Here is a 25,469-nt window from a genome sequence, read left to right as displayed (position 1 = left end):
ATTTTCAGTGCTAATTTTCTTTTACAGCTTCAACACAGACTTTATTAGGCCTGCTCATGCTGCCACCTAGTGGCTGCAGCATGCTTATCCTTATTTGTGCTGTAGCTACATCACCATCTGATGTCATTTATAAGAACACCATACCAGAATCAAATTTGAAAAATCTTGTGAACAAATTGTACTTATTCGTAATTGAACATGGTTAACTAAAAAAAAAAAAAAGTAATATAATAAAAATCTGCCTAAAAACAGCTCCCACTTCCTATTAAACGTTTATGAGAACACTCTGTATAGATCTCGGACAAAACAATAATAGTAATTTGCTATTTATAAGGCACCAATCTAATTTGGTGCTGCAGCAGTCAGTACTGTACATCGTTTTTGTCATAAGGGAACTAACATTTAGAATAGATGTATTTGTTTAACATGCCAAAGAAAACTCTTTTGACACACATTCTAATTCTTACTGTACATATGGTAATTTTCCTAAAAATCACATTTCTCCAGGTGTGCCAAGCTCAGATTTTGCCATGATTGGGACCAAACTAAGCTTATTAAAAAAATTAATAGATTTTTAAAGCAAACTAGTTAAAAGTAACTGCACTGTGTTATTACAGTAGATTGTTATTACTCAGTTTTTCAGTGTTATTGATTGATTGATTGATTTTCTTGGGGGAATAAATACTTTATATTTAATGCTTTAATTCATTTCTCAGTAAACATGGTTTAAATTTAGTATTTAATTACATGGCGCGTTTGGTCCTCCATACAGTGAAAGAAAACATTTGAATCCTTGTGATGTAGCCGTGTCACTCACTTCCTGTATGTATCATATCACATACAGGAAGTTGTGAGGTACACTGCAAAAACAGGCATTTAGGTTGTTCTTTGTGTTTTTGGTCCTGGAGAAATATGGAAGCCAAAAAACTGTCAAATTTACAATAGCTTTTATCGAAAGAGCACAAATTTCCAAGATAATAAAGAATGTTCCAGCAGTTTTTCTTGTCAACATGACGACTTACTCATCTTATTATCTTCTGATAACACGCAACGTGATTCCTTACTTTATCCTCATGACTTTCTCTTATTTGCATAAACTATAATAGGACACTTGAATGTTACCTAATATACCTTTTAAAGTACTTTGTTTTAATAGAAAACCTTAAAGTTGGTCCAATGGTACCATTTATTATCTGGAAATAGTAAGATGATTAAGTCAGAATCACAAGATAATACTATCTCTTAAAAGAATGAGATATGTACAGCAAATTCTGTTAACAAAACTTAAGATCATCATTAGCAAACACAGCAGCTCTCATGCTCCATACAAAGCACCATGTGGGCAAACTGCCCTTTTTTGTGAGGGTTCAGCCTGTGTCGGTTGTTTCAGTGCACTTTCTAATATATAACATATTTCTGGTCTAACAGAAACTTATCAGTGAGATGGCTTCACTTTTATACCATGCAGGCCACTTTAACATTTTCTAAATTATCAAAATATTTGCTTGTGTCGTTTCAGTGTACTGAATGAGCGATTACCCTCAAGGATCCAGAGATATCATTCGTCTGCAGTTTGGGACATTTTCTTTTCTTTTTTTTCTATTTTTGGAGAAACGTGCCTCATACTTGTACAAACACCAACTTGATTACAGTGGGCTTTTTTTTTTTACCTTTGGAGGGAACATGCTCTGCAGTCAGGAAAACATGCCAGCTACACAGGGAACGAACATGGTGCAACCAATCCTGCCGTGTAACATTTATATCATTTCAACCCCTTAAAGCCAACAAAAGGAACTTTGACAGAGTTTAACCAGTGACTTGACTTAATGCTAACCGACATCAATATGTGTGTTTTACCTCTACGTAACTGTGATTTTACTGCTAACAAATGCAAAATAATTTGTAGCTTCAGCAGCAGATGGAACTTCACGTCAAACAAGCAAACAAACAGAAGAAAAACAAGACGCTGGCAGGGGCGAAAATGTCAAGAAAGAACATCCCAGCCAGCTAAAGAGGCTCCTCCTGCATTGGTTTTAATGCCAGTCCATATTTCAACAGTATCAACTGCATCTCAAGTAGAATTTTGCTATTGTAATCCACTACAATATCACACAGTCTCGGCTATTGCCTTGTCTAACTCTCTAAGTGCTAGCTGTTTAGAACAGCAGCAGTATTGCCTTCCTCTACAGTGTAACAGAGGTCTGATCCCAGCACCATCAGAGTCTGTTCTGCTTATGACGGTCAGGGTCTTCACCCAAATAAAATCCTGAAGCTATGCTACACAAAAGCTGGCCTTGCTCAAAGTGACTTTCAAATAGCAAAATAGTTTGGGAATGTGAAGCACCAGTTTTCAAAACTAGCAGCCAGATATCATCTGCATAACCAACCCACAAACCCACCACCGAGCGCCCATCCACAACGAGGTGAAAATTGGACCTCCATATCTACACCTCATCATGGGAGAATCCAGAGTAAAATATCAGTGAAGTGGATGCGGAGGTTGATCAACTACAAGCATGCAATAAGCTAAATGAAGAGAGGATTTATACATGGCCCAGGATAGGGGGCAGCAGCCTTTCAGCAGTTTGTGTGCAGAGGGCTTCCATCTGACCTGGTGTGACGCTTCAGGCACTCAGAAGCCCATACAGTACATCATCACCATCTGACTACTATCCATAATTAGACTGTTGACACCGGCAACAAGCACTGTGTTGCACATCTGCTGAGCATTATGTTAGTAAAATCCCAAAAAGGTCCCAGAAACTTAAAGAAATTTTACAAGTTTTGTTAATGTTGGCCTGAACCTCCTCACTACTCACACTGTTGACTGATGGGGGTTTGCCCTGACAGCTTGATTAAAAAGAAAATACCTGAATGTGATTCTTTTTTACTTTGAAAGAGGAAAAATAGCCAAGTAGATCAAAAAGAAAGGGGGGGGAAAAAAAAGGTACAATTTGGGACCATCTTGGCTCTATTGCAGCGTTTATTTTGGGTGGAATTTTGGGCCGTGTGGGCCACTGTGGCGAGAGGAGTGTTTTCAGAGCCGGTGCCGGGAGTCATGGCTATAGCTGCCCGGTGAACTGCGATTGCGATGTGGCTTGTACGCATCCTGATAGGGATCCTGGTAGTCCTGGTAGGCGTCCTGCTGCTCTCGGCTATGCTGGGAGCCAGAGGACATGCGGTTGCGTCCCTTATGTGCCCGCTCGTTGTGGTAGTTTTCATCTGATGTCATCAGGTTGCGACGTTCATTTGGGGTCGAGTGGTCTCCTGTGTGGTTGCTCTGTCGCATTCTTTGGCTCTGCTAATCACACGAACATACCAAGGACATAGATAAGGCTCAGGAGGAAAGGAAGAGACCTAATAACACAGTATCCACACAAATGCACACGTGTTTGCTTTCAATTTCCAATGGGGAGTTATCAGTGGGTGTAGATTTCACTGCCTGCAGCAAATAGGATTATGACTTGCTTAGCATGGACATTGTGAAAATCTGTTCAAAAAGAGGAGGAGCCAGAGATAGAATTTAGGTCGAATCAAACATGCACTGTCGGATTTGCGCGGTTAGGCAAACAGATGACAGTAATAACATGCAAACACATGGCAAAGCAAAACAGTTTGACCAAATGTATTAATGTAACGACACACTTGTGTAGGTTTAACTTTCTCTGATATGTGGGACTGTGCTGAGTTGCTGATGACGCAGGGAGAAGAAGAAAGATCACAGCGACAATGACAGTAAGTATAATGTAAAAATACTTTTGCAAGTTTTGCATTTTGATAAACATGCTTATCCTTGTCCCTTACTGTCCACACTGAGTCAACATACATGGATTAAATGTGTACATGACTTTTGCATTGACGCAGAGTCTTCTGTATTTTTTTTTGAGCGTGACAGAGATTTAGGCTCTGGCACCACTGAAAATATTTAACATTTCATGGTTCTTCACTGAAGACACACTAAGAACAGCTCACTCCATATCTGCAAGGTTATCAGAGGGAAGCATCAATGGTTTCTTTGTTGACACATTAAATCAGGGATCTTTCTTTAAGCTGATAATAAAGCAGCTGGATTATGCAGGATGCTACAGTGCCAACACTCTGGTGTAGATTTAATGGACAAACTGTTATTTCCCAGAGAACAAAATGCCACAACTCCAACTGTTGTGACTAGACACAACAATTTATTTCAAAAAACAAATGCTACAAATTCGGAAGGTATAACTCTTTTTAAATAACATGAATGAAGAGGAGAATGAATAAAAATGATTTGCAATAGGCTGGGTTTACTCTTTTTACTTTTATTATCTGAACCACACCCATCAAGGTCAAAGAAAATCATTTTGGCACAGGTGGATGTGTACCTGCAGTCCAGAGATGCTGGTGGGGTAGGGCGTGAGTGTGGTGGGGCCCAGGTTGCGTCCCAGCAGGGGGTTCAGGGGCGTCGCCATCGAGGTGTGGGTCGCTTTCCAGTATGCCTCGAGATACTCGGCGAGATGCTCACAGGCGTCCTCCAGCTGGTTTTCATCCAGGATGATGTCAAACATTTCCTGTTAGCAGCAGAGGACACGTGAAATACATTATGTCCACTCTTACACTGTATGTGAGGCTCAGCTATGAATGTACATTAGCACAAGGACTAATGATAATAAACATCATATCAACGGCTTCAATAAATACAAGTGCTTCCAGTTTTTGCTCTCCAAGACATAAAAATCTCCCTGACTCTCGTTTGACCTTAAGATGCATTTGTTTGGGAGTGCAGAAACAAAGTTTATGGGCAACTTTTTAAATACAGGAACTGTAAAAGTACGAGAACAATGAGCCACACAAGCCAGCACAGGAGGAGAACGTTGGCTTACCGGTGGACACTGGGCTAGTTTGTCTGCTGCCACGAGCTGGACGTTCAGGTGTTTGCTCTGGGACTTCCCTCTGGACTTGACTAGCCTCTGCAGAACCTGGATGAAAGAGCAGAAACGCACACAAAGAAACCAAAAGTATCTCAGTTTTGGGTGAACTGTCTGCTCATATCATCTGCACCTTCTTCTGAGAATTTGGGATTTTTAATAATGTTTACATCTACAAATAAACATTATACCCAATGGGGTTAAACTGTGTCAAATTTAGCCTCAAAATATTTATTTATGATCACCATTAAGCCAGAACGTTTATGACCAAAATGTGATGAAAACAAGTAACAATTATTGGTTGAAATAAATAAACAGTCCAAACATGTTGGAGGACTCATGACCTCAGTAATGCAGTGATGCTATACGCCTAATATTGCTGCTTCTTCCTGGTTACACTGGTCAGTTTTACTGGTCAACAGTAGAAAAGCATGCTAGGAAGATGTCTTGTAAAACACGTGCAAACAGTAAACAGCAGATTCTCAGTCTGATTAAACTTAATCCTAAAGACAGACAGTTGATCAAAGTGGTTACTGTTGTAGTCCCAGTGCTGAGGGATGAGGTGAAGAAGACATACTCTCCCATGCAAAAGTGCCAAAGTGCAGATTTATATCCCCCCAACACACACACGTGTGTTCATCAGAGGCTTTAAAAGTACAGGACTTCATGCTAGTTTTGAGGTAACACTGTGCTTGTGATGAGCTGTAACACCCGTGGATAAACAACATGAGCCTAACAGAGAGACCATTACCTTTATTCTCGATGTTTGTCTCCAACTGAATGACTCTGTTGGACAGTCACTGTGAAGATCATATATGCTTAATTTCCTGTTTTGTCCAGCCTTGACTTGATAACCTTGTAACCCATGGCCTGATTGATAATAAACCCATCAGAGAGAGTAAAAATGTTTCTTAGTGCGACAAAAATCTCCCTCTTTGAAGGTCTGCCTATGATCCGAGTACCTTTGGTGAGGAGACTTTAACATGGACGATGATGGGGGCCAGGGAGGTCTTGAGAAGCTGGGCAGGGTGGTTGATGGTGTCGGCATCCAGAACCACCAGCTGCAGGGAGCGGGCCAACTCGAAGATCCTTTCAATCTCACTTTGCACTTCAGCTAAGGGGACAAAGACAGACATTAGACATTTGCATGATTCTCACTACTTACAATTAAACTTCACAGTTTCAGACTATAGCTCAGTCAACATATACGTGAAACTCACCTAAACTGGAGCGAGTGTTGGATCTTTCTATGATGGCCCTCTTACTGGGGTTGTTAAGAACAGACCTTTTGGCCAGCGATATATCTGCTGTGACTCGTGTGATAGTTATCCTGTAATAAAGAAGACATAATTTTTTTAACCAGGGCACTGACTCGATTTTGAAGACTGCACAGAGAAGAAAAAGGACCAATAAGAATTACTCTCCATATTTTTTTCTTCTTGCAAGTAACTTTATATTTTACTTACCATTTATTGGGAGTGAATAAAGACTATGTTAGAATTAAAATAGTTCTATAGTTCTTCCTAAGAAGTGTGCATTTAATTTGTCTTTACCTGCCATCAAATCTGTGCTTGAGGAAGTCAAATAGTGCTTTCTGCATCATGTCTGTTACCTGCGAAGCAAAAATGAAAAATTGGTCAGGGACTTAATCTCGGAATATGGCTTTGTGTGCTTTGTGATCCTCAGTATGAATAAGCCACCATCCATCAGGCAAATTCAGGACAACAAGACAGATGGCACTTTACTGCTGCTAAAAAAACATAATGATGTCGGATGCCCCATCTGAGCGAGCAATATGGAAATGACATCATCAGCTTAGATAGTTACCATGTGACCAAATGCAGCATAAATCAATGAAATGTACTGTTGTTTATGTATAAAGTTTTTTCTTTTCATTTACCTATGATATTTGTTGTTATAATTGGTATTTTAAAACAGGAAACATGGTAAAAGGCATGCACCCTGCACCACTGTAATAACTGACCATAATTTGTCTGTACAAATATACTTTAGAACATAAAAACCATTGTTGAATAACAACCTTTCCACAAGTCAGCATTCAGACACTCCTAGCTTTTAGGTTTTACTTTGAAAGGTTTTGATTGGCTCTCACAGCTCACAGTTGAGAACAGTCTAGACTTCACAGCACTAAACGGACATGACGGACACAGCTAGCTACAAGCTGGTGATCATTGAGGAGTATTCGCAGTCCCATACCTGGCACTGCAGATGTACCTCAAAGCAGTTCTAGTATTCTGCTTTTCTACAAGCCACAATTATCAGCAGTATTGGAAGCAACAAGAAAAAATCTGCCAATTACTCAACATATTCTTATCTGAACTCTTCGTCTCCTTGCTAGTCTGGCTGCAATCTGGATGTTACGTGGGCGATGACACGTTCATAATTAACAGTGCCAACAGAAGGCTATTTTGGGGGACTCAGTGAAAAATGTACAGGAGTCATCTCATTTCTTGTCCTATTTGTAATTAAATTCAGATTATTCATGTTTGTTTGTTTTTAATGTGAGAACGTCCGATTGTTCATTCGGCTGTAGAGGCAGGCAGCTTACCTCGTAGCCCTTGAGTGAGGGTCCCACCAGAACTACAGGCCTCATGGAGGGAACCACATCATACGGGGGGATGTGCTCCGTCTGTTAACACAAAGAAGCAGCGGTACACTCAGGCTGACAAAAATAAAACCACAAGAGACAACAGACTGACGAAAAAGCAAAGCAGACAGCTGCGATAAACCTTTTTCATAGCAGACGCCGTGGCTCCGCCACAGCAGGAGAAGCACAGGTGTGATAACGATGGCTGCATTAAGGGCAGGACCTGCTTTTGCTGATGCTGGTTCACTATCATGAGTCACTGCAACACTAAATAAAGCTAAGCAGTCATTATTATACCTATGCTTTCATTACAGTGACGAGGCGAAACGTCTGCCTAGAAACGGGTTTCTGGACTGCAGAGTCAGCTCAACACACAACCACACGTAGTAAATGGGAAGCTGGTTTACTGCCATGTCAGGGCATGTAGCAAATGGTAAGTTAATTTGTCACAATTGAAGCAAAAAGAAAAAAAATAAGAATATTAAGAATACTTTTAGATTGTCCCAACTTTACTCAACTTTACAAAAAAATCTAACACATTACCTCAAATAAACGTTAATTTAACATGTTAGTTTACAAAATGTGGTTAATGCACCGGTGTTTATCATTTGCTACATAAACGACCACTGTACACAGATTTTGCCCAAACACTCACAAAACTACAGTTGAACCCAATTTCACAATAAAGGTACCACCACGACACAGTACAACTCAAAACAGCAAACACTTGGTATCATTTAGTTATGTAAGCCAACACATTTCATGTGTAGATCGTTCACACAGTTAAAAGCCACATTTTATTAAACAAAAACTGTGTATTACAAGGTAATAACAATATCAGATTGGGGTATATTTTGTGGTGAATAAAAACATTGAAGTTTAGGACAAAGTAAATATTAATAATACTTTTGGTGACATGGCATAGTCTTTTAACATCACTGCTTAACTTTCTCTGGAATCAAACCAAGATCGTTCAACTGCACAACTTAAAATTATGTAAATGGATGAGACTGATTCACATTAAGCATTCAGGGGTGGTTGAATTTCCAAATAGCATATGCAGTTGCCTACAAAATTCAGATATTAATTCAATTTATAATGATCTATTGCACTGTCTCTCTCTAAGTATATCAGCTGACAGTAAACAATGTTCATAATGAGAAATGTTTCAGGTAAGTTTTTTTGGATCCCAACTTTTATATAATTTACAAGATTAGATTAGATTCAATTAGATTAGATTAGATTAGATTACTTGGTTTTGAACTCCTTGGCCTTTGGTTTGATTGGGTTTTTTGGCACTCAGTCAACATATTTCTGCAAAAATGGCCTGATGCATAAATTCTCATGCTTGTTATATATGTACTGATCTATGTCATATTCCCTTACAAACTGAAAAATGTGAATATAATAAACTTAGACATAAGATGTTACTGGCTTTTTTGGGGGGGGGGGGGTTAGTATAGCCAGGTCAACCATTTTCCCCCATTTTCCTCTCCTTTATGCAACAGTAAGACTAGGTAACCACATGTGGCTTCATATTTAATCCACACAGCAGAGACAGTTTTTTTTTTATTGTAAAGTACCTATCATAATGTATTATGTTGCGCAGTGATGGCACTTTGATGGCGTCACAGGAATCATTATAACTTGTTGTTGGATATTTCAGTAGATCTGAAGTATTGTACGCTGTTACTGTAACTTCCTCTAAATGCTACCCGTTCCTGTCACAACAACAAGAATTGAGTGAATAGTATATGAGTGTGTTTTACCGTCACCAACTTACCACTTTCTGTTTCTGCTTTCCTGTAGGAGGAAAGAGAAGACAGCGACAGTGATGTCAGTAGCTGCTGCCACAGGAGGAGTCACCAGAATATTTCAGAAACACTCCAACATGCTTCACATATGCAACTTTCCATTATAAGCCATAACAAATGAAACCTACCAAGGATAACTATAATATGAAAAATAGAAAAAAAAAGCAGTTCTATTGTCCTAAGGTTATATTCACAAAGTCACATGAGTGCAGTTCAGAGGGGGGGTCATAGTCTTGTCGTTGGGTTCACACTGTGGTAAGCCCCAGTCTCAGAGCGCCTGCAGTCCTCAACTGGAGGAAGAGGAGGATCATGGGAAAATGTACCAACAACTCTGAACTTATGCTCTACGCAGAGACATGGGAAGGTTTTAGAGTCTTATTTTCTCTATGTTGTTGTGGCCGAGAAGCTTGGCTCTAAGCTGGCAGCTGGCTATTAAAAGCCCTCTCCCCCTGTCCGATGTTCTCACCTGCTGAGGATATGAGTGGTCGGATAGAGGCAGAAACCTCATCCTCCACACTGGAAGAAGAGTTCCCTCCAGACTTACTGGAAAAGACAATGGGAAAAAGAAAGACAGAAAAAAACCCACAGTATTAATTCAGAAAAGGACTGAAACCTAAAAAAAAAAAAAAAATCTATAGTATGCTAAGACTAATAAAAACTAAAACTAATAATAATGAACATTTAATTAATTTAATATTGGTCAGCTACACCACCTTAAACATCAGAACACCGTAACACAAGTCTCTGCAGTTTCCCATATTTTTTAATTTTTCTAATAGTTTCTACTGTAAGTATTTTCATTTTCTCTTTGTGTTCCTTCCTGTGTCTTCCTGATTGTCTGTTTGGCTTTACTCTTTGTGTTTAGCATAGTTAATTCCAGTTTTATTTTGAAATTTATGTGACTGCGTTTATACTTCCTGCTTTTGTTCTTTTCCTGCCCTTATTACTCTCTGATTGAGTTCATCTCTTGTTGCCCTTCTCCCTGGTGTGCATTTAGTTCGCATATCTTTTTACCTACTTCTCCTGAGTCTCCTCTCGTGTCTGCTTGTTGCCCAAGTTGGATTTCCCCCTTCTGTCATCACTTAGGTCCACTGCTGAATTTTTCCCCATAAAACTTCACATCTTCCTCAAATATTTACATCATCTTAAGTATGGCAAAACTAATCACAGCATTAACAATTATTAATTCAAGAATTTTTTCAAGTTACTTTCTTTCTTTTTTTAAATATACAGCGAATAATTTGAACAGAAACTGAGTGAAAGTTGCATCTTCTTTTAGAACTAAAATAATTTTCATGAAACTTGGGAATTCACCTTAGGTTGGCTTTTTGTTACAGATGTCCATTTTTAAAAGAGTATGAGGCTCATTGTTATTCAGCTATTATACACTCAGCAGACACTTTATTAGGTACACCTTTTCAAAGACTCTTTGTTGTGTGTGATTTTAAATGTGACTGTTCATGTTCAAAGGGCCAGTAAGCATCTTCTTTCTTGGTGAAAATGCCAGAGGTCAGGGGAGAATGGCTAGACTGCTCAGAAATGATAAGGAACAACAGTAACTTAAACAACCACTCATTACAACCAAGGTCTGCAGAAGAGCATCTCTGAATGGACAACATGGCAAAATTTGAAGCAGGAGGACTATAGCACCCAAAGACCATACCAGACACTACTCCTGTCAGGTAAGAATAGGAAACTACGATTCATCAAAATTGGACAATAGAAGATTTGAAAAATGTTGCCTGCTCTGATGATTTCTGGTTTGGCATTTGGTTAGAACTTGGCGTTGTGGTTGTGTAATGGATTGGGGGATATTTTCCTGGCACAGTGTGTTTCCTTTTGTACCAAGTGATCATTATGTAAATGCCCCAGCCTGCCTAAGTATTGCTACTGACGAATTAGCGTGTCATCCTTGCGCAGGGGCCATGCTAATCTTCTCTGTATCGTATCCAATTTAGCGTACGCGCTTGCCGAAGCAAGCAATCTCTAACATAGTGGTCCTAATTTTCAGTTACACAGAGTAGTCCTGTTTAACGGGGGTTCGAATGTCTCTCCCTGTCTGTGAGGTTCGATGACAAAAAGCCACAGAAGCCACGCTGTTAAGTGAAGCTTCAGCATTCCAGTCGAGTAGGATTAGTATTAAACTCAGCAGCAAGGCTCGGGGAACTGCCTGTGAGTTATTGTACAAACTCTGGATGACAGAACATTCAAGACACATTATACACACACAAGGAAAGTCGAAGGCTGATAGGTGTGCTAATTACAGCTATTGAAACCGCTGGACTGGTACAGTCGACACGAGTGGAGAGGACGGAGTAAATGGGCATGAGTCACGAAAGAGTCAAAGGAAACTTTAAGGAGTAAATAAAAAAAATTAAAAAAAAAAAAACACACAGTGAGACACCAACACAGTCAAACAGATGACAAGGCTTTTATGGAGAAGTTACATGCTTTTATATAGGATGAATTTATTTTAACTTCTGTATTGGTTAAACAGCAGTCTCAGGGGCTGTGTCAAGAGTATTGCATCAAAATATTCAAAGGTGTGAAGCTGATAAAGGAATCAATTCAGGTTGTTAATATAAACTGGCATTTTGGATCGCAATCAATCACCATTTCCATCGCTAAGACAAGTCAAAATTCCCACGGCACCCCTTCCCTTCCTACTCCCCCAACTAATTACAGGATTTTCTTGAGCAATTTCATTATCTCATTAGCTGAACAAAAGTTATGTTGATAAAATTGAAAACATGTCCACAGTAGTTCCATATAAAAGTTGAATTGCTTAAATGTCTTGTTGTGTCCCATTAACACAATCCTAAACACAAAGATAGCAAGTTCACTGTCAAGCAAAGAAAAACAACGAAACCTTACACAGGAAAGGTTAATTAAATTATTACCAAAATGTACTATTTGTCTTTTTTGTTTGTTTGTTTGGGCAATTCTACCTGTTTATAACCATGATTTGTCCAAAGATGATCTAAAATTACTGATGGCATCTATTTCCATGCTACCTCATTCTCATTCCTAGCAATATATGCATTTAAATAAAATGTCATCTAGCTAGATTCATGAGATTTTAAATACTTTGCTTTAAAAAAATGTGGCAAGTAGAACACGTAGAAGTAGTGTGCTCAGTGCAAGCTACAAAATCTACCAAATTCTGGTTTATCTGAATAATGTTTGCTTCTCACGATCAAAAATGCTACAATTTTGGTGCAAAGTTGACTTTAAATGATCCTTGTCTTCTTGTTACTCAACACATTAGACGCCAGGTTTTTGTGCTTACGTTAACGTTTGTGTGATCAAGTAAGGTTTGATTTACGTGAGAAAAACAATGAGACGACGACTGTGGTTTTGTGCTACTTACCCTTGGACTCGTCCTCTCTTTTGCTCCTGCTGGAGTCGAATGTTTTCCAGCTTCAGAGGGCTGGGAATGAAGCCGATCTCGCAACCCTCTTTCACTAACCGACCGATCCACCAGTCATTGTTGAACTTCTGAAGATGCAAACATGAAAAGCGATCAGATCAAATTGAATTTTGTATCATCACATATATGCCGTAGTTATGATGTTTTAATACAAAGTACTCATTAACCTCTTTTATGTGCAGGAAGTCCTTGGCGTCAAAGGAGATGGCTGTGGCTGGCACTGGAACATCTTCATCCAGTGCGCCACAATAGCTGACATTGGTCCTTACAGCAAATGCCACAGGTTTACTCTGAAGGACGGAAACACAAGCTCAGTGAGGATCAGAAAAGTATATTTAAAATGATTAAAAACTTCGTACTCTAACAGACTTGAAGACTTTTTATTGATCTGGGAAAAAATCCATAATAAAGATAAACTAGCATGAACATTGTCACAGCCTGTCTACCTTGGCTCTTTCCAGTTGAACGGCAGCCTGCTGTTCCCTCTCCTGTCGGCTCTGTCCCGGTCCTTGACTCTGGCTTGGGCTCTGGCTCTGGACCTGAGCCTGCACCTCCCGCTCCTCCTCGAGAGAGACATCTGAGTCTGATGGTCTGCTAGTGTATGAATCAGCTGATCCCTACGAAAAGAAATCACAGAGATTACTGAAACTATACAGACTGGATACATCTTTTGATAAGTGCACCAATCAGGCATAACATTATGGCCACTGACAGGTCACCTGTTAGTGGGATATATCAGGGAGCAAGTGAACATTTTGTTCTCAAAGTTGATGAGTTTGAGTCAGAAAAAAATATTCAAGCATGAGGATATGAGCAAATTTGACAAGGGACAAATTGTGATGGCTAAACAACTGAGTAGGAGCATCTTCAAAACTCCAGCTTTTGTGGGGTGTTCCCAGTCTGCAGTGGTCAGTATCTATCAAAAATGGACCAAGGAAGGAACAGTGGTGGCCAAGAGTCACTGATGATTGGGTACAGAGGGCTGGCCCATGTGATCAGACAGACAAGTTGCTGTAAATCAAACTGCGAAAAAATGTAATGCTGGTTCTGACAGAAAGGTGTCAGAATACACCCTGCATCGCAGTTTGTTGCATATGGAGCTGCATAGCTGCAGACCAGTCAGGATGCCCATGCTGACTCCTGTCCACTGCTAAAAGTACCAACAATGGGCACGCATGTATCAGACCTGGACCATGGAGCACTGGAAGAAGGTAGACTGGTCTAGTGAGTCACATTTTCTTTTACATCATGTGGAGGACCAAGTCGCTTACCTGGGGAATATCTGGCACCAGGATGCACTATGGGAAGAAGGAACCAACTTACAGAACTTAAAGGATCTGTTGCTAACATCTTGGTGTCAGATACCACAGCACACCTGTTTTGGTGGCAAAAAGGAGACTAACACAATATTAGGCAGGCGGTCATAAAGTTATGCCTGATGGGTGTATGTTGGGAGTATGTTGTCTTTAAGCATGGCAAAATTATTCTAGAGCAAGAGTTGCTGCCCAACAAGAACAGGAAATAGTCACAGTGCTTTAAATTTGTTATCAAGTTATGGCTAATCCAAACTAATATTAGCATTCTGTTCCTGATAGGGTTATTAAAGAAAATGAAAACTACACTCAAGGCCTCTAACATAAAAAACATCTCTGCACAGCGAAACACTGTCCCAATATCAAGGACTTTAAAGAAAAAGTTAGAACAGTGTGGACAGATGCACCCAAATGACCTGAATTTTCTCCCTGAAAAGACAAAAAAAAAGCACAAAGGCTCTGAGGTTCATTCAGTCACATGGTGATAGAGGACACGTTTCAAAACAAGGATGTGCTTTAGCTTTATCTGAAAGCATCTGAGCTGCTAAGCACCATAAAGATAAATGTTTATGGGATCACTTGCTGAAGTTTTGGGATTCAATGCGCATCAGCTTACAATCACAGTGCCAAATACTGAGTGGTGGCTTGGCACACTGAATGCAGAACAGGTAAAATCAACGATATATATATATTTATAAAAAAAGAGTAGGCTGCCAGGAGCATCTCAGACAAAGTGGATTTCTATTCTTGTGCTGTCAGCAGTTTGCATGTCTTCATACATTTAATTGATGAAGATGATTCTCTGTTCTCAGAGTGAGAGATGTCTTCTAGTTGTTTTTTACTCATCTGAAGCAATCATCCCATACAATCATGAAACTGTATTAGTCAAACTACAGTCTACACAGCTACAGAAAATACTTCAAACATAACCACAGACATTTATGCACATGGCAACATTTTGGTTTTTCTGGTAGAACACCTTTCCCTACAGAAAAAATAAAGCTACTATGGACTATTAAAACCAAAGAATATCAAAATAAGAAAATGAAATATAAACTAATGAGTAACAATGAAAAAACACTAAACAGAGTGACCACTGGGGAAAAAGATTTGCATTAGTTTCCTTTTGATTTAAATTAATGTGCAGGCCTTGCTGTAAGGTTTTCAATGAAAACGTCATGTGACCACAAAAAAAGCTTGCTAAAACTGTTTTTAAAAAATTGTTAATTATTTTTAACAAACATGACTGTCTATTCTGCTCGCTTACTTGGTGCAGTTAAAACAGTAATACCTTGTTTGCTTTTATAAGACAAACATATGCAAGTATCTGCCCATGACTTGTTTTACAGAACAAAACACACTGTGTAAACTGAAGACCTCTAATCAGCAGGGTTGGGTCAAAACTACCAAGTAACCACAGCACTAAAGGTGGGAATCCCCAAGCACCCCACGATACAATGTTACTCCAATACCAGCTCCAAATTATGTCCTTAAAGTTAAACTATGTTAATACCTGTTTTGTCTAATAAGATAAAGTTATCTCACTTCAGATTTTCTTTTGTTGTTTTGGGTCAAAAAAAATGCCAAATGCCAAACATAACAACACTGTGACGAAAACCTCGCTTAATAAGACAGACGGTCTGCAATTGATTGGGGTCAAGCTGGTGATTACATGTAATCTGTTTCTGATAATGCAGTAATTCACTGTCATAAACCCTTTTTTTTTTATTACATATTTGTTGCTATCTACATATACAGAAATTTACATTTAAGATATACAACCAGCTGGTAACCAGCAGTAAAGTCCTCTTCTACCCTCCTTCTATTATATGTAAAACAAAATTCAATACAATCAGACAGCCATCTATTATTATTTTAGATGTAAAGCAGTTGCTGTCATGTTTTTACTCGTGTGACTGAGCCGTTGGCTTGCTCCAAATTAGAAGGTAGCTTTGTTCAGCTAAATGTGTCCACTGTTGGATGTTTTTTTTTAGTTGAGCCAATCTAATTTCAGTTTTCTTGGCTAATGTTAGCTCAGGACAATGATGGATAAGAGATCTCTGGTTAATGGTATTGTCAGTGCATTTTAATGTATTTATTAAAATATCAATATGTGGTGTGTCTGTGCAACTACTGCAATACTATACTGTCCTGACTTTTCCCCCCTATACACCAACAGAGCAGATCTGAGTTAGAGAAGAAGAATCGGAGCGAGGCCACGCGACGTGACCCCTGAGATGTGTTGAAGAACAAATGCAAGGTAATGGTGGCAGTGCCGAGCTGAAAGCAGGTGTTGTAACAAAACTCGATGCAGACTCTATGCTCTCGGCAGCATTTGTAGTGCAAAATGCAAAGCTGGTCAGGGCAATGCATCTAACCTGTCGGAAACACCTGGTTAAACACAAAAGAATGATATCTCTAAAAGCTGGTAAGTGGAGAATATTTGATAGGTTAAAAGCCAAATTTGCCAAAGGACCTGCAGCTAATGTTAGCATGTCAATCGCCAGCGCATAAGAAGTCGTCATCTTCTTCAAGTACTTAATTAGGTAGTTTGCTGACAGAGAAAAGGAGCTTTTGTCACTTTGTTGGATGATATTTGAACATTTTTATACCGGTTATGCTGAAAATTTCTTATTAGCATGCTATTCGTGTACATTTAATTTACAAATTTTGGCACCTGCTTGCGTATCCCTTACATCTGATACAGGATATCGGTGGTCCATTTTTTTGCAACCTGTCAGGATTTTTCCTTTCACTTAGAGCCTCAAAAAAACCGCTAGGCTTGCAGCAGTTCATCCAGCCACCCAGTAGGAATTCCTTCAGTGCAACATTTTTTGCTCAAACACGACTGGATCAAGTGCTTCCTTCTGCTGTTTTAATCTAAACAATCAGCCACTAATGATGATTCAATTAAGGAAGACCATTACTCCCAAGAAGATCAATCAATTTAGTCATCACAGCTAAGCACTTTCTGTTTTGTTTTGTTTTTTTGCTGTTTTTTTTACAAGCCAGCAGTGGCAAGGCCTGACTTCAGCATGCTGCTCATTTGAAATGTAAGCATCCCATCCCAGACTAACTGGGTGTTTTTGTAGGACTTCCAAGAACAAAAAGATTACAGAGGAACAAACACATCACTATGTTCCTGCTGGCTGTTTTTCAGCTGTATCAAACACATAGTCCATCTGTACAGTTTATTCACCCTCAGCCTGTGAGAGCTGTTACATGGTGTTATCTGTGGCTCTAAAGGGAGTTTTGTCAGGTCTGGGGGAAAATAACCCTGCTGATGTCATAATGATATAATTTGGGTTATCTCAGTTTTAACTTGGAGGCGAAGTGATAATTTAGAACAGGAGGCCTGAGCTTCAGTTTCAGGGTATCAAGTCAGAAAGAAAGGAGCAAATAATGACAGAGTTGCATTATAAGGATGCAGTTCATTGGGCACAATGTCTAAATGTTAGATTACAAGTCAGAACACATTAGTCTCTGCAGTTTTTAATCTTGACCATGTGTCTCATAATCTGGTTTTCACAAGTCCACCAATTTTATATAAAAACGTCTTTTTCCCCCCCGATGTGATTTTTGCATCACTGCTCAACTCAATCTCATGTATCTGTGCGGAAGATTTGAGGGTGCACTGTAGCACTTGAGCTATTATCCAATGGAGTAGCTTCAGCATGTGACTCATCAGCATCAGAATCCACTTCATGACATCACGATGCATGTTTCGCCAAGCCTCGTCAGAGCCCTTACAGCACACAGTGGCACGATCAGATTAAAAAAACAAAACAAAAAAAAACACTCAGCTCGACAATTTTTGAGAAAGTCAAATATGGGAATGAGGATCTATCAGAGTGGAGAAACGAGTGATTAGCATCTTTGAATCTTTGAATCTGGGCTTGGTTCACCTCATGAGTGTGATGAGCACTAAATGGCTCCTTCTGGATCCGATGGTTTCCTGACGTCCAATCTTACAGCTTTATAGGCAGATTGCCATCACATGCACAACTACACATGCAGATAAAGCAAAACACACACACACACACAACAGTGTGAATGTCACACATCAGAAGCCATCTGCCAAACACCCACCCACCCAACCCCCTCCTAGTCAAGCATAACCCACGATCACGCTACACTGTACCGTTGGCTTACCCATCGAAGGCCTCATATGTGTGTATATATGTGTGTGTGTGCAGTGAGCTACTTCCATCAAAAAACACACAGCTGAGAGCACAAAAGCAGACTCACACACACCCATCCAAACACTCACCGCCTCCGAGTCTTCAAATCCATGCAGGTACAAATTGTCATACATGGAGGTTTGATATTCCAGTGAGCGCCTCTAGAAGAACGAGGGGGTAAAAAACAAAAAGAGTGTAGGCGGACGAGGAAGGAGGGGGCCCCAGATTAAAAAAAAAAAGGATGGATGTGGGGGGTGACAACAATCCCTTCTCTCCACAGCAGAGAAGAATGATTTAAAAAAAAAATCTCCCCTCCCGTTGGATCACGCCTGGTCCTCCGGAGGCCCGTCGCTTGATGGATGCAGCTTCTCCCCGATCCCAGAGTGCTGCTGGCTGGCTCACGTTATAGGATGGAGAGGCTCTCCCTGGAGGTAGCCCAATCCTGGCATTTCATTTCATCAGGCTTCCTCGCACACACACACACATATACAACAGCGAGAGCAGCAGAGGCAGCAGCAGAGCAGTGGATCCTTCCTCAATATCCAAGCCTGATGACAGAGCCAATGTGCAAGAAGCTGATTGGCTGACTGGCTGTCCACTCATCTTGGATGAGCGCTCTCCTTGATTTTTTTTTTTTTTTTTTGTTAGTGCGGGGAGGTAGCAGGGATCGGGGGAGGGGGATGGGGGATCAGCACCCTCCATTTCCTTGCTACCTCTCTTTCTCACTCTGCTTATTTATTCTCCAGAGAAAGACAAAACAGCTAAATAGCTAAAATAACAGGAGCATTATTAGAAACATGGATTTAAATTCATGGAAGTTCATTTTCTTTTGAGAATTAATGTGGTTGTGACACATCTACACCACTAATACCAATAAAATAAAATAAAAGTCAGGTACTGAATGGTTTGGATTGAACCTGAGCCAATCTTTTGTTAACAAATACTTAAAATAATTACTAAAGACATAGAAAGTACTATTTCTTAGGGTATCACAGTCCAAACACGCCTTATCTCCTTATCTCTTTAAATGTTAATGTAACTTTTATATTTATAAATCATTTCCTGGCATTAAGGCCTAAATGTGGTTTCAAAGTCCTCTCCACACAGTCAGAAGTTAATGCTTAAATAATATGTTATTAATAATAAGGAACCATTTTCATGGCAGTTGAATACAAACGCTTTTCATTTGAAATGGTGCAAAAACACAGGTGTTACTGATGAGACCTGCAGAGAATCGGTTCTATTTATGTACACAGGCGTAATTAATGTGATCAGTAAAACCTGTGCTAAGCCAAAAATAGCTGCTGCTGAAAAGGTCTGCTCCAACTAAACTGAAACAACTAATACTTAAAAATGAATATTTTGTGGGTGAATATTTGCTGATAATCTCTTTTATCTATGATACCGGATTATTTAGCTACTGGAAAATAAAAAAAAAAAGGGTGGACACTAGGGCTGCTACGATTAGTTGACTAGTCACGATTATGTCAACTATCAAAATCGTCGACGACTAATTTAATAGTCGATGCGTCGTTTGAAGCTTTGTAAGATCCCAAAAACGTGGCAATAAGTAGTAGGATTTAAGAGTGTAATAACGGACTGAAACAGAAGATGGCAGCACTGCATGTACAAGGATGTCAGCTGCCGTTAAACCCCGAAGAAGAAGAAGCAGTGTCCGGTATCGTAGCTGTGTCCAAATTCAGGAACGGCATCCTCCTCTACCCGCATTTGTAGGCCGATTACGTTACAGCGACACAACGAAGACTCCGACAAATGCGCCCTTCATTTCCCCAGATTTGAAGGATGGGTCGGGTGTATACTTCGTGGCCCAACCTATCCCAGAATTCATAGCGCAGCCCTACTCCATTTCCAACAATGGCAGCAGCAATATTACTCGTATTATTCTTTCTGGGTCACAAAATAAACGTTAAACATATTTTCAGGCGAGAATGTAGCTGTGTAAACTTCAAATATCTGCTCAGTTTATCAAGACACCACATATTTTCAAACGCGCTCCGAAATTTTCGGAGACGTCTGTTACCCACTAGCTCGATAGCTAGCCGGGGTTCAAGGCTCATTAGAGCCGGTGAGAACACCGGACTCCCGGCAAATCATTTTCAAACCCACCGCCGTCTTTCGCTACTCAGGTTAAACATGATATATAAGTCACTTAGATAACTTAAAAATGTTATTGTTTGGCTTTTTTCAGTATTTTATTTGTTCCTGAGTAAATCGGTTTGGCTGAGATTAAAGTTATAGTTTTTACACAGCTGAATAAACGTCAAGCAGACAACTGATTATCAGAAATGTGAGATGCTGGAGAATATACTCCGGTGTCCTGTTATATTTTAGATAGCAAGGAGTTTATTAAACTTCACTGAAACAATCTGCGAATTTCATTAAAATTTAATAAACTATCATCTTGTCTTTATTTTTAGTTAGCACATACCTGAAACACTTAAAGCTGTAAGCTAATGATAGTTATATAAGAGCAGATGCTGCTGGTGCAATAAGCTGTACGTTTTACGTTCAATGGATGCATGATCTGATTAGTCGTTTGTGGCAGCCCTAGTGGACACATGCTTTAGAAAACTCTGGTTAACTTAAAGAATTTCCAAATCAATTAAGAAAATACTTGAGCCAGACCAATATAATTGGCAGATATTAGCTATTTGACAATTGACTGGTATCATCATTTTTAAATAAAAATGAAACCACAAATGAAAATATTAAAAACGGAAGGAAAGAATGGAGAAACACCCTTCAACCATGTTATGAGTGCTGATATTGCATAGGTTGTCTACCAGAGGGCACTCTGCAGCTTCCCATTTGGTACCACATGTTTGTATGTTCTGAGCAGTTGGGTAGAGCGCAAATTAGTCAATAAATCACTACACAAAAATTAGGGAAATCTTGTCTAAAAGTAAAAAGAATATCAGCTTATTCGTTGGATGGTCAAATCCAAATGTGATGAGAAGGTGTTGTTTACCTTTTTTTTTTAAATAGAATCACATGAACAGTTCCAAATTCAAAGAAATTCAGTTTTAAGTCACAAAACAGAGAAATAAGCAAATTCAATTGGCTAACCATTTCAGTTTCACATTTGGTCTAAACAAATTGAAAAATATACTATAACTTGTCAGCACAATAATCTAATAATAATCAGTTTCACACTTTTTTTGGCTCATGCTTTACAATGGTTTGCTTCTGCGCCTACCTAAAGGCTCAAATTAAATTAATGTTTAGCTCGCTTGAGCCAAGACGACAAAAGATGGCCTTTGGTCAACAAGAAAAGTACATTTAGCTCTTAGCATTTAGCCCCTAGATTTAGCTCTTTGAACACAGACTAACAAATATAAATTGTTTATAATTTTCAGCAATGGCTAAAATGTTAATGATAACTAAACGAAATAGCTGTGTACTTTAGTACTGATCATTTTTACCATAATCAAGCACATTTAACATACCCTGTACCCAGATGCTGCTCTCAACTTAACATAAAATTCATTTTTCCAATATTAATATACCAGTGAACCAACAAAATGTGCACTGGGGTTTAAATGCACTACATTACTGGCAACTAGAAGCTTGATGAGTGTATTTTAAGCAGACCGCCTTACTCACAACCATATGACTCATATACATTAAATAAACTTTCTTCAACATAAAAAATAGTACAGAATAACTATTACTAACACTAGAAACGGCACATTTATAAAAAAAAAAATTACACCACTGAGTATAGCATGCTGGGTAACACCATGAATAAGAGTCTGCTGAGAGCTGTGACAGGCTCTGTGCCACATTCAACAACAGTAAAGACAGATGGAGGATGAAGAAAAGAGAGCAGATATGCTCCAAAAATAACTTTTGATAAAAACAGACGAGCTGTGTCTGCTTTATGCACTTTTTTCCATTTTAAATATTGAAACTGGTTTGTTCGGTGAAGAAGAGGCAACATCTTACTCAAGACTAACACGTATTTTTCCTCAATGCAGAATAATTTCTGCCCCAAATTTTGGAAATATAAGTCTAAATGTAAGTCCACTTTTAAAAGCCAACTTAGCTATGGGAACATTAATTAAACATTAACACTAATGAGCCATATGCTGAGTAAAAACAGTGGGAGCAAAAACTACCATTACATTTAACCTAAAAGCAGAACAGCCAGCCTGCTGAGGCCCGACTCCACAGCCCTGTGCCAACAACACAATATTTTCTAATAGAGACTAAGAATGCTACACTATTTGGTTATTTTGGTTGTTATATTTGATCTATTTTTTCTTTTTTTATGTATAAATGACAGAGGAATGGGCCATTGTAATCCTATATAAATCCCTGCTTATGCAAAAAATAGATTAATAATAACAACAAGAATAATAATAATAATAATTTCACTCTTTTGCCTATAACGCCAATAATTTTAAAGATATCATTAGACAAAATTTTCAACATACCAACCAACACTACACAATAATAAAACAGTAAAATCTACTGCCCCTTATGTTTCCAGTAAAGCACCAGAACTGATTGATTGTTTTGAGGAATAACTAAATGACACCATATTCAGATATGCTGTAAATGTTCATATTTTGCATTTTATGCAGTATTAGACACTGCCTGATGTAGGGTTTATGCCACAGCTGCCCTAAATTAACACTATTGGTAATTAGCAGCATCATTTTTATGCTTCTGTAATGGTTGATCCAAGCTCTTGAATAGAAATTAGAAATTTGATGCTAAAATCTGATTATTATTGTTATTTATAAATTTTCAAATGTACTGCTTAACAAAAAAACAGAAAAAAATTGTAAAGCACATTGATATTTTTTGATTAAGATGTAATATTATAGTTATTTATTTGCAATTCATTTTAGTGCTTGATTGTTATGCTTTGTTAATTTCTGTATTCTCAGAGTAGTCCAGAGTGCCAGCTCGGATTTGGGTATGAAAATGTGAATTCAATTTGGTATTTGCCTAATAAATAATGATATAATTGTTAGCTTGAACACATTTTTGACTTTTAAAATACTGGTGTTGTCTTGTTTTTATATCAGGTGACCTAATAATATTGTTAAGTACTTTATGTTGAAAGAAAAGATGTTGTATAACTGCATCTAAACATGTTATTGGTGCACTGCCACCTTCTACTACCGGCACTTTACCACCCCCTGCAGTCAAAAGCAGTGTATGTCGTAAATGTGTGATCATCAATCAGAAACTCAGCAGAGTAAAAATCATGAATAGCTGGGGGGGGGGGGGGGGCTTGAGGTATGAAGATCCTGTTCAGTAAAAAACACCATGTATGATGTAGCCCATTTACAACACAGGGTAAGCAAATATCTTAACAAGGATTTAATTTAGGGAAAAATTTGATTTGCACAGAAATATCCACGTCAAACCACAATTTTACAACCATTCAGAGCATCTGTTCCCTGCAGTACCTGTCTGAGGATGAAGCTGGTGGAGGTGGTGCTGCCGTCAGACCTCTTGAGGCGACTCCTCCTGGAATAAGTCCCTCGGTTCACCTGACGGAAAAAAATGAACTCTTAACCAGCAGCTACAGTGTCAACTCTTACGTTTTCTTGTGCACATCCATTATATTTGGATCGCTTGCTGAAATGCCACATGAGACTAATACATGATGCAAAGTGACATTCGGGCACATGTGCTTCACACAGCAGCTGATGCTCTTTCCAAGATTAGATAAGGTCAACCTTACAAGCCATCTGACATGCAACACAAGCTAACTTCTATTATATGTTTCTGCATTATACGCTGCACTTGCCAACTTACTTTTCTCCTTACCTCACTCGTGACTTTCTTTCTTGCTCTCCTCCAAAAAATCCAAATATACCAACAGAGTTCATCTCCAGGGAGGTAAATTAATTATCTGCCAGTGATTTGCCCCATTTCTGTTCAAATCTCCAGAGTTAATGACAATGTCACCATTAAAAAGTCAGAGCCTACTTCCCTGAATTTATAAAACAGGGCCATTAATCTGGGTCACCATCCCTCTTCTGCCTCTCACTTTCAAGCTAAGAGCCCAAAGCCAAGAACTGACCCGCTATTATTACACACAGTAAAGATCGATCAAACTGGAGAAAAATAAATTATCAGCTATCTAGCAGGGGGCTGATATCGGGGGACTGATGCACTTCCTTCCCTTTATATCTACCACAGCTATTAAAATAGATGCACTGTTAGAAAGCTTAGGCCAGTCTTATGTTCTTTATAGATGCAAGGCAAGTAAGGCATTTCTGTGAGCTGAAATTGCAAAAAAACTGTATGAAAAGCATGACTTTTAAACATCAAGTGGAATGCACCTTAAACTGAAGCCAATGAAATGCTGACACACTGGTATGACTATGTCTTTTCTATCTGTTTTGTAATGCTTTGATTCATAAATAAACAAGGAAGAAAGCATGTGTAAAGGCTCAAAATAATTATGTTGAGGTGAATCAGTAAGTCAATAAAACCATTATGAAAGCGAGATTTCCAAATAATGTAGTTTATTAAGTAGAACTAAAGTCCACTCAAAAAATAAAACTTTTACGTAAGTAAAACATCACTGATCTGTTATTCCCCGAGACACAGTTCATTTATTGTTCTTAATATCTAAACTATACTGTCACCTAGAGAGTATAAAGGTGGGAAGATGTGCATTGCAAAACACAAAGTTAAAATAAAAATAAAGAGTTGACCATCTGCTTTGTTTTGTGTCAACGGTCTCATCGATATTTAAATACTAAAACAGTACAGTTAGGTATTTTAAAGCCTATATTCATAATGTATTAAAACGGGGGGTTGTTTTTCTTTTTAAAACAAAGCTACCTTTTGCGGTCACCATAACGCTTGTAGTGGACTGAGCTACTGAATTATTCTGGTTACATTTTTATTTTAATTAAATTTAAAAGACTTTTTCTTCACTTTTAAATTAAAATGTAGCCTCCGCAACTGTAACTAGCAGCCTTGAAGACACCTGACCTACCTGAAAGATGGGCGCTTGGATGCCCTCGCCAATCTTGTTTCGTATGTAGATGTGCCGGGACATTTCGGCCAGGACATCGGTCCAGAGGGCTGGCTGCTCCGGTCCAGCCCAGCGGAGGGGCGGCGGGTTCCGGGCTGCGTGCTCCAGTTTCACGCCACACAGGAGAACATGAGCGCTCGTCACGAGACAGGTGTTCCCGCTGCTTGTTCCTGCCGCGCGCGCCGGGAG

At 39.0% G+C, this 25,469-nt stretch overlaps 2 protein-coding genes and 1 non-coding gene across 5 annotated transcripts in view; 1 reads left to right on the top strand and 2 right to left on the bottom strand.

Moving 5' to 3' along the window:
• Positions 1-2,875, top strand: part of LOC120720697 (uncharacterized protein in ribF 3'region-like) — an 11,009-nt gene extending 8,134 nt beyond the window's left edge. The window contains exon 8 of the mRNA XM_040010500.1: positions 1,520-2,875. The gene's annotated coding sequence lies outside the window, so the exon portion shown is untranslated. The remainder of the gene's footprint in view (positions 1-1,519) is intronic.
• Positions 1,658-25,469, bottom strand: LOC120717577 (voltage-dependent L-type calcium channel subunit beta-4-like). Of its 3 annotated transcripts, XM_040005721.1 has the most exons (14): positions 25,242-25,469; positions 23,695-23,778; positions 13,203-13,373; positions 12,924-13,046; positions 12,697-12,824; positions 9,793-9,869; positions 9,296-9,315; positions 7,474-7,554; positions 6,458-6,516; positions 6,125-6,234; positions 5,867-6,018; positions 4,860-4,955; positions 4,362-4,547; positions 1,658-3,301 (listed from the first exon to the last, which is right to left on the bottom strand). In XM_040005721.1, exons 1-14 carry the CDS (start codon positions 25,302-25,304, stop codon positions 3,038-3,040), a joined length of 1,614 nt encoding a protein of 537 aa, XP_039861655.1. In that variant the 5' UTR covers positions 25,305-25,469; the 3' UTR covers positions 1,658-3,037. The 3 variants fall into 3 exon arrangements, with proteins under 3 accessions (XP_039861655.1, XP_039861751.1, XP_039861818.1); XM_040005817.1 differs by lacking the exon at positions 9,793-9,869 and having other exon boundaries at positions 9,296-9,314; positions 25,242-25,466; XM_040005884.1 differs by lacking the exons at positions 23,695-23,778; positions 25,242-25,469 and adding an exon at positions 18,340-18,852.
• LOC120721081 lies at positions 11,202-11,307 on the bottom strand. The gene has a single exon (XR_005693111.1). It is a non-coding gene; the product is annotated as a U6 spliceosomal RNA (small nuclear RNA).

The sequence above is a fragment of the Simochromis diagramma genome, unplaced genomic scaffold, assembly GCF_900408965.1.
Source record: "Simochromis diagramma unplaced genomic scaffold, fSimDia1.1 OVJJ01000381.1, whole genome shotgun sequence".
NCBI classification, from domain to species: domain Eukaryota; kingdom Metazoa; phylum Chordata; class Actinopteri; order Cichliformes; family Cichlidae; genus Simochromis; species Simochromis diagramma.
Note: the sequence above shows the minus strand (reverse complement) of the source record. Positions and strands in the feature narration are given on the sequence as shown.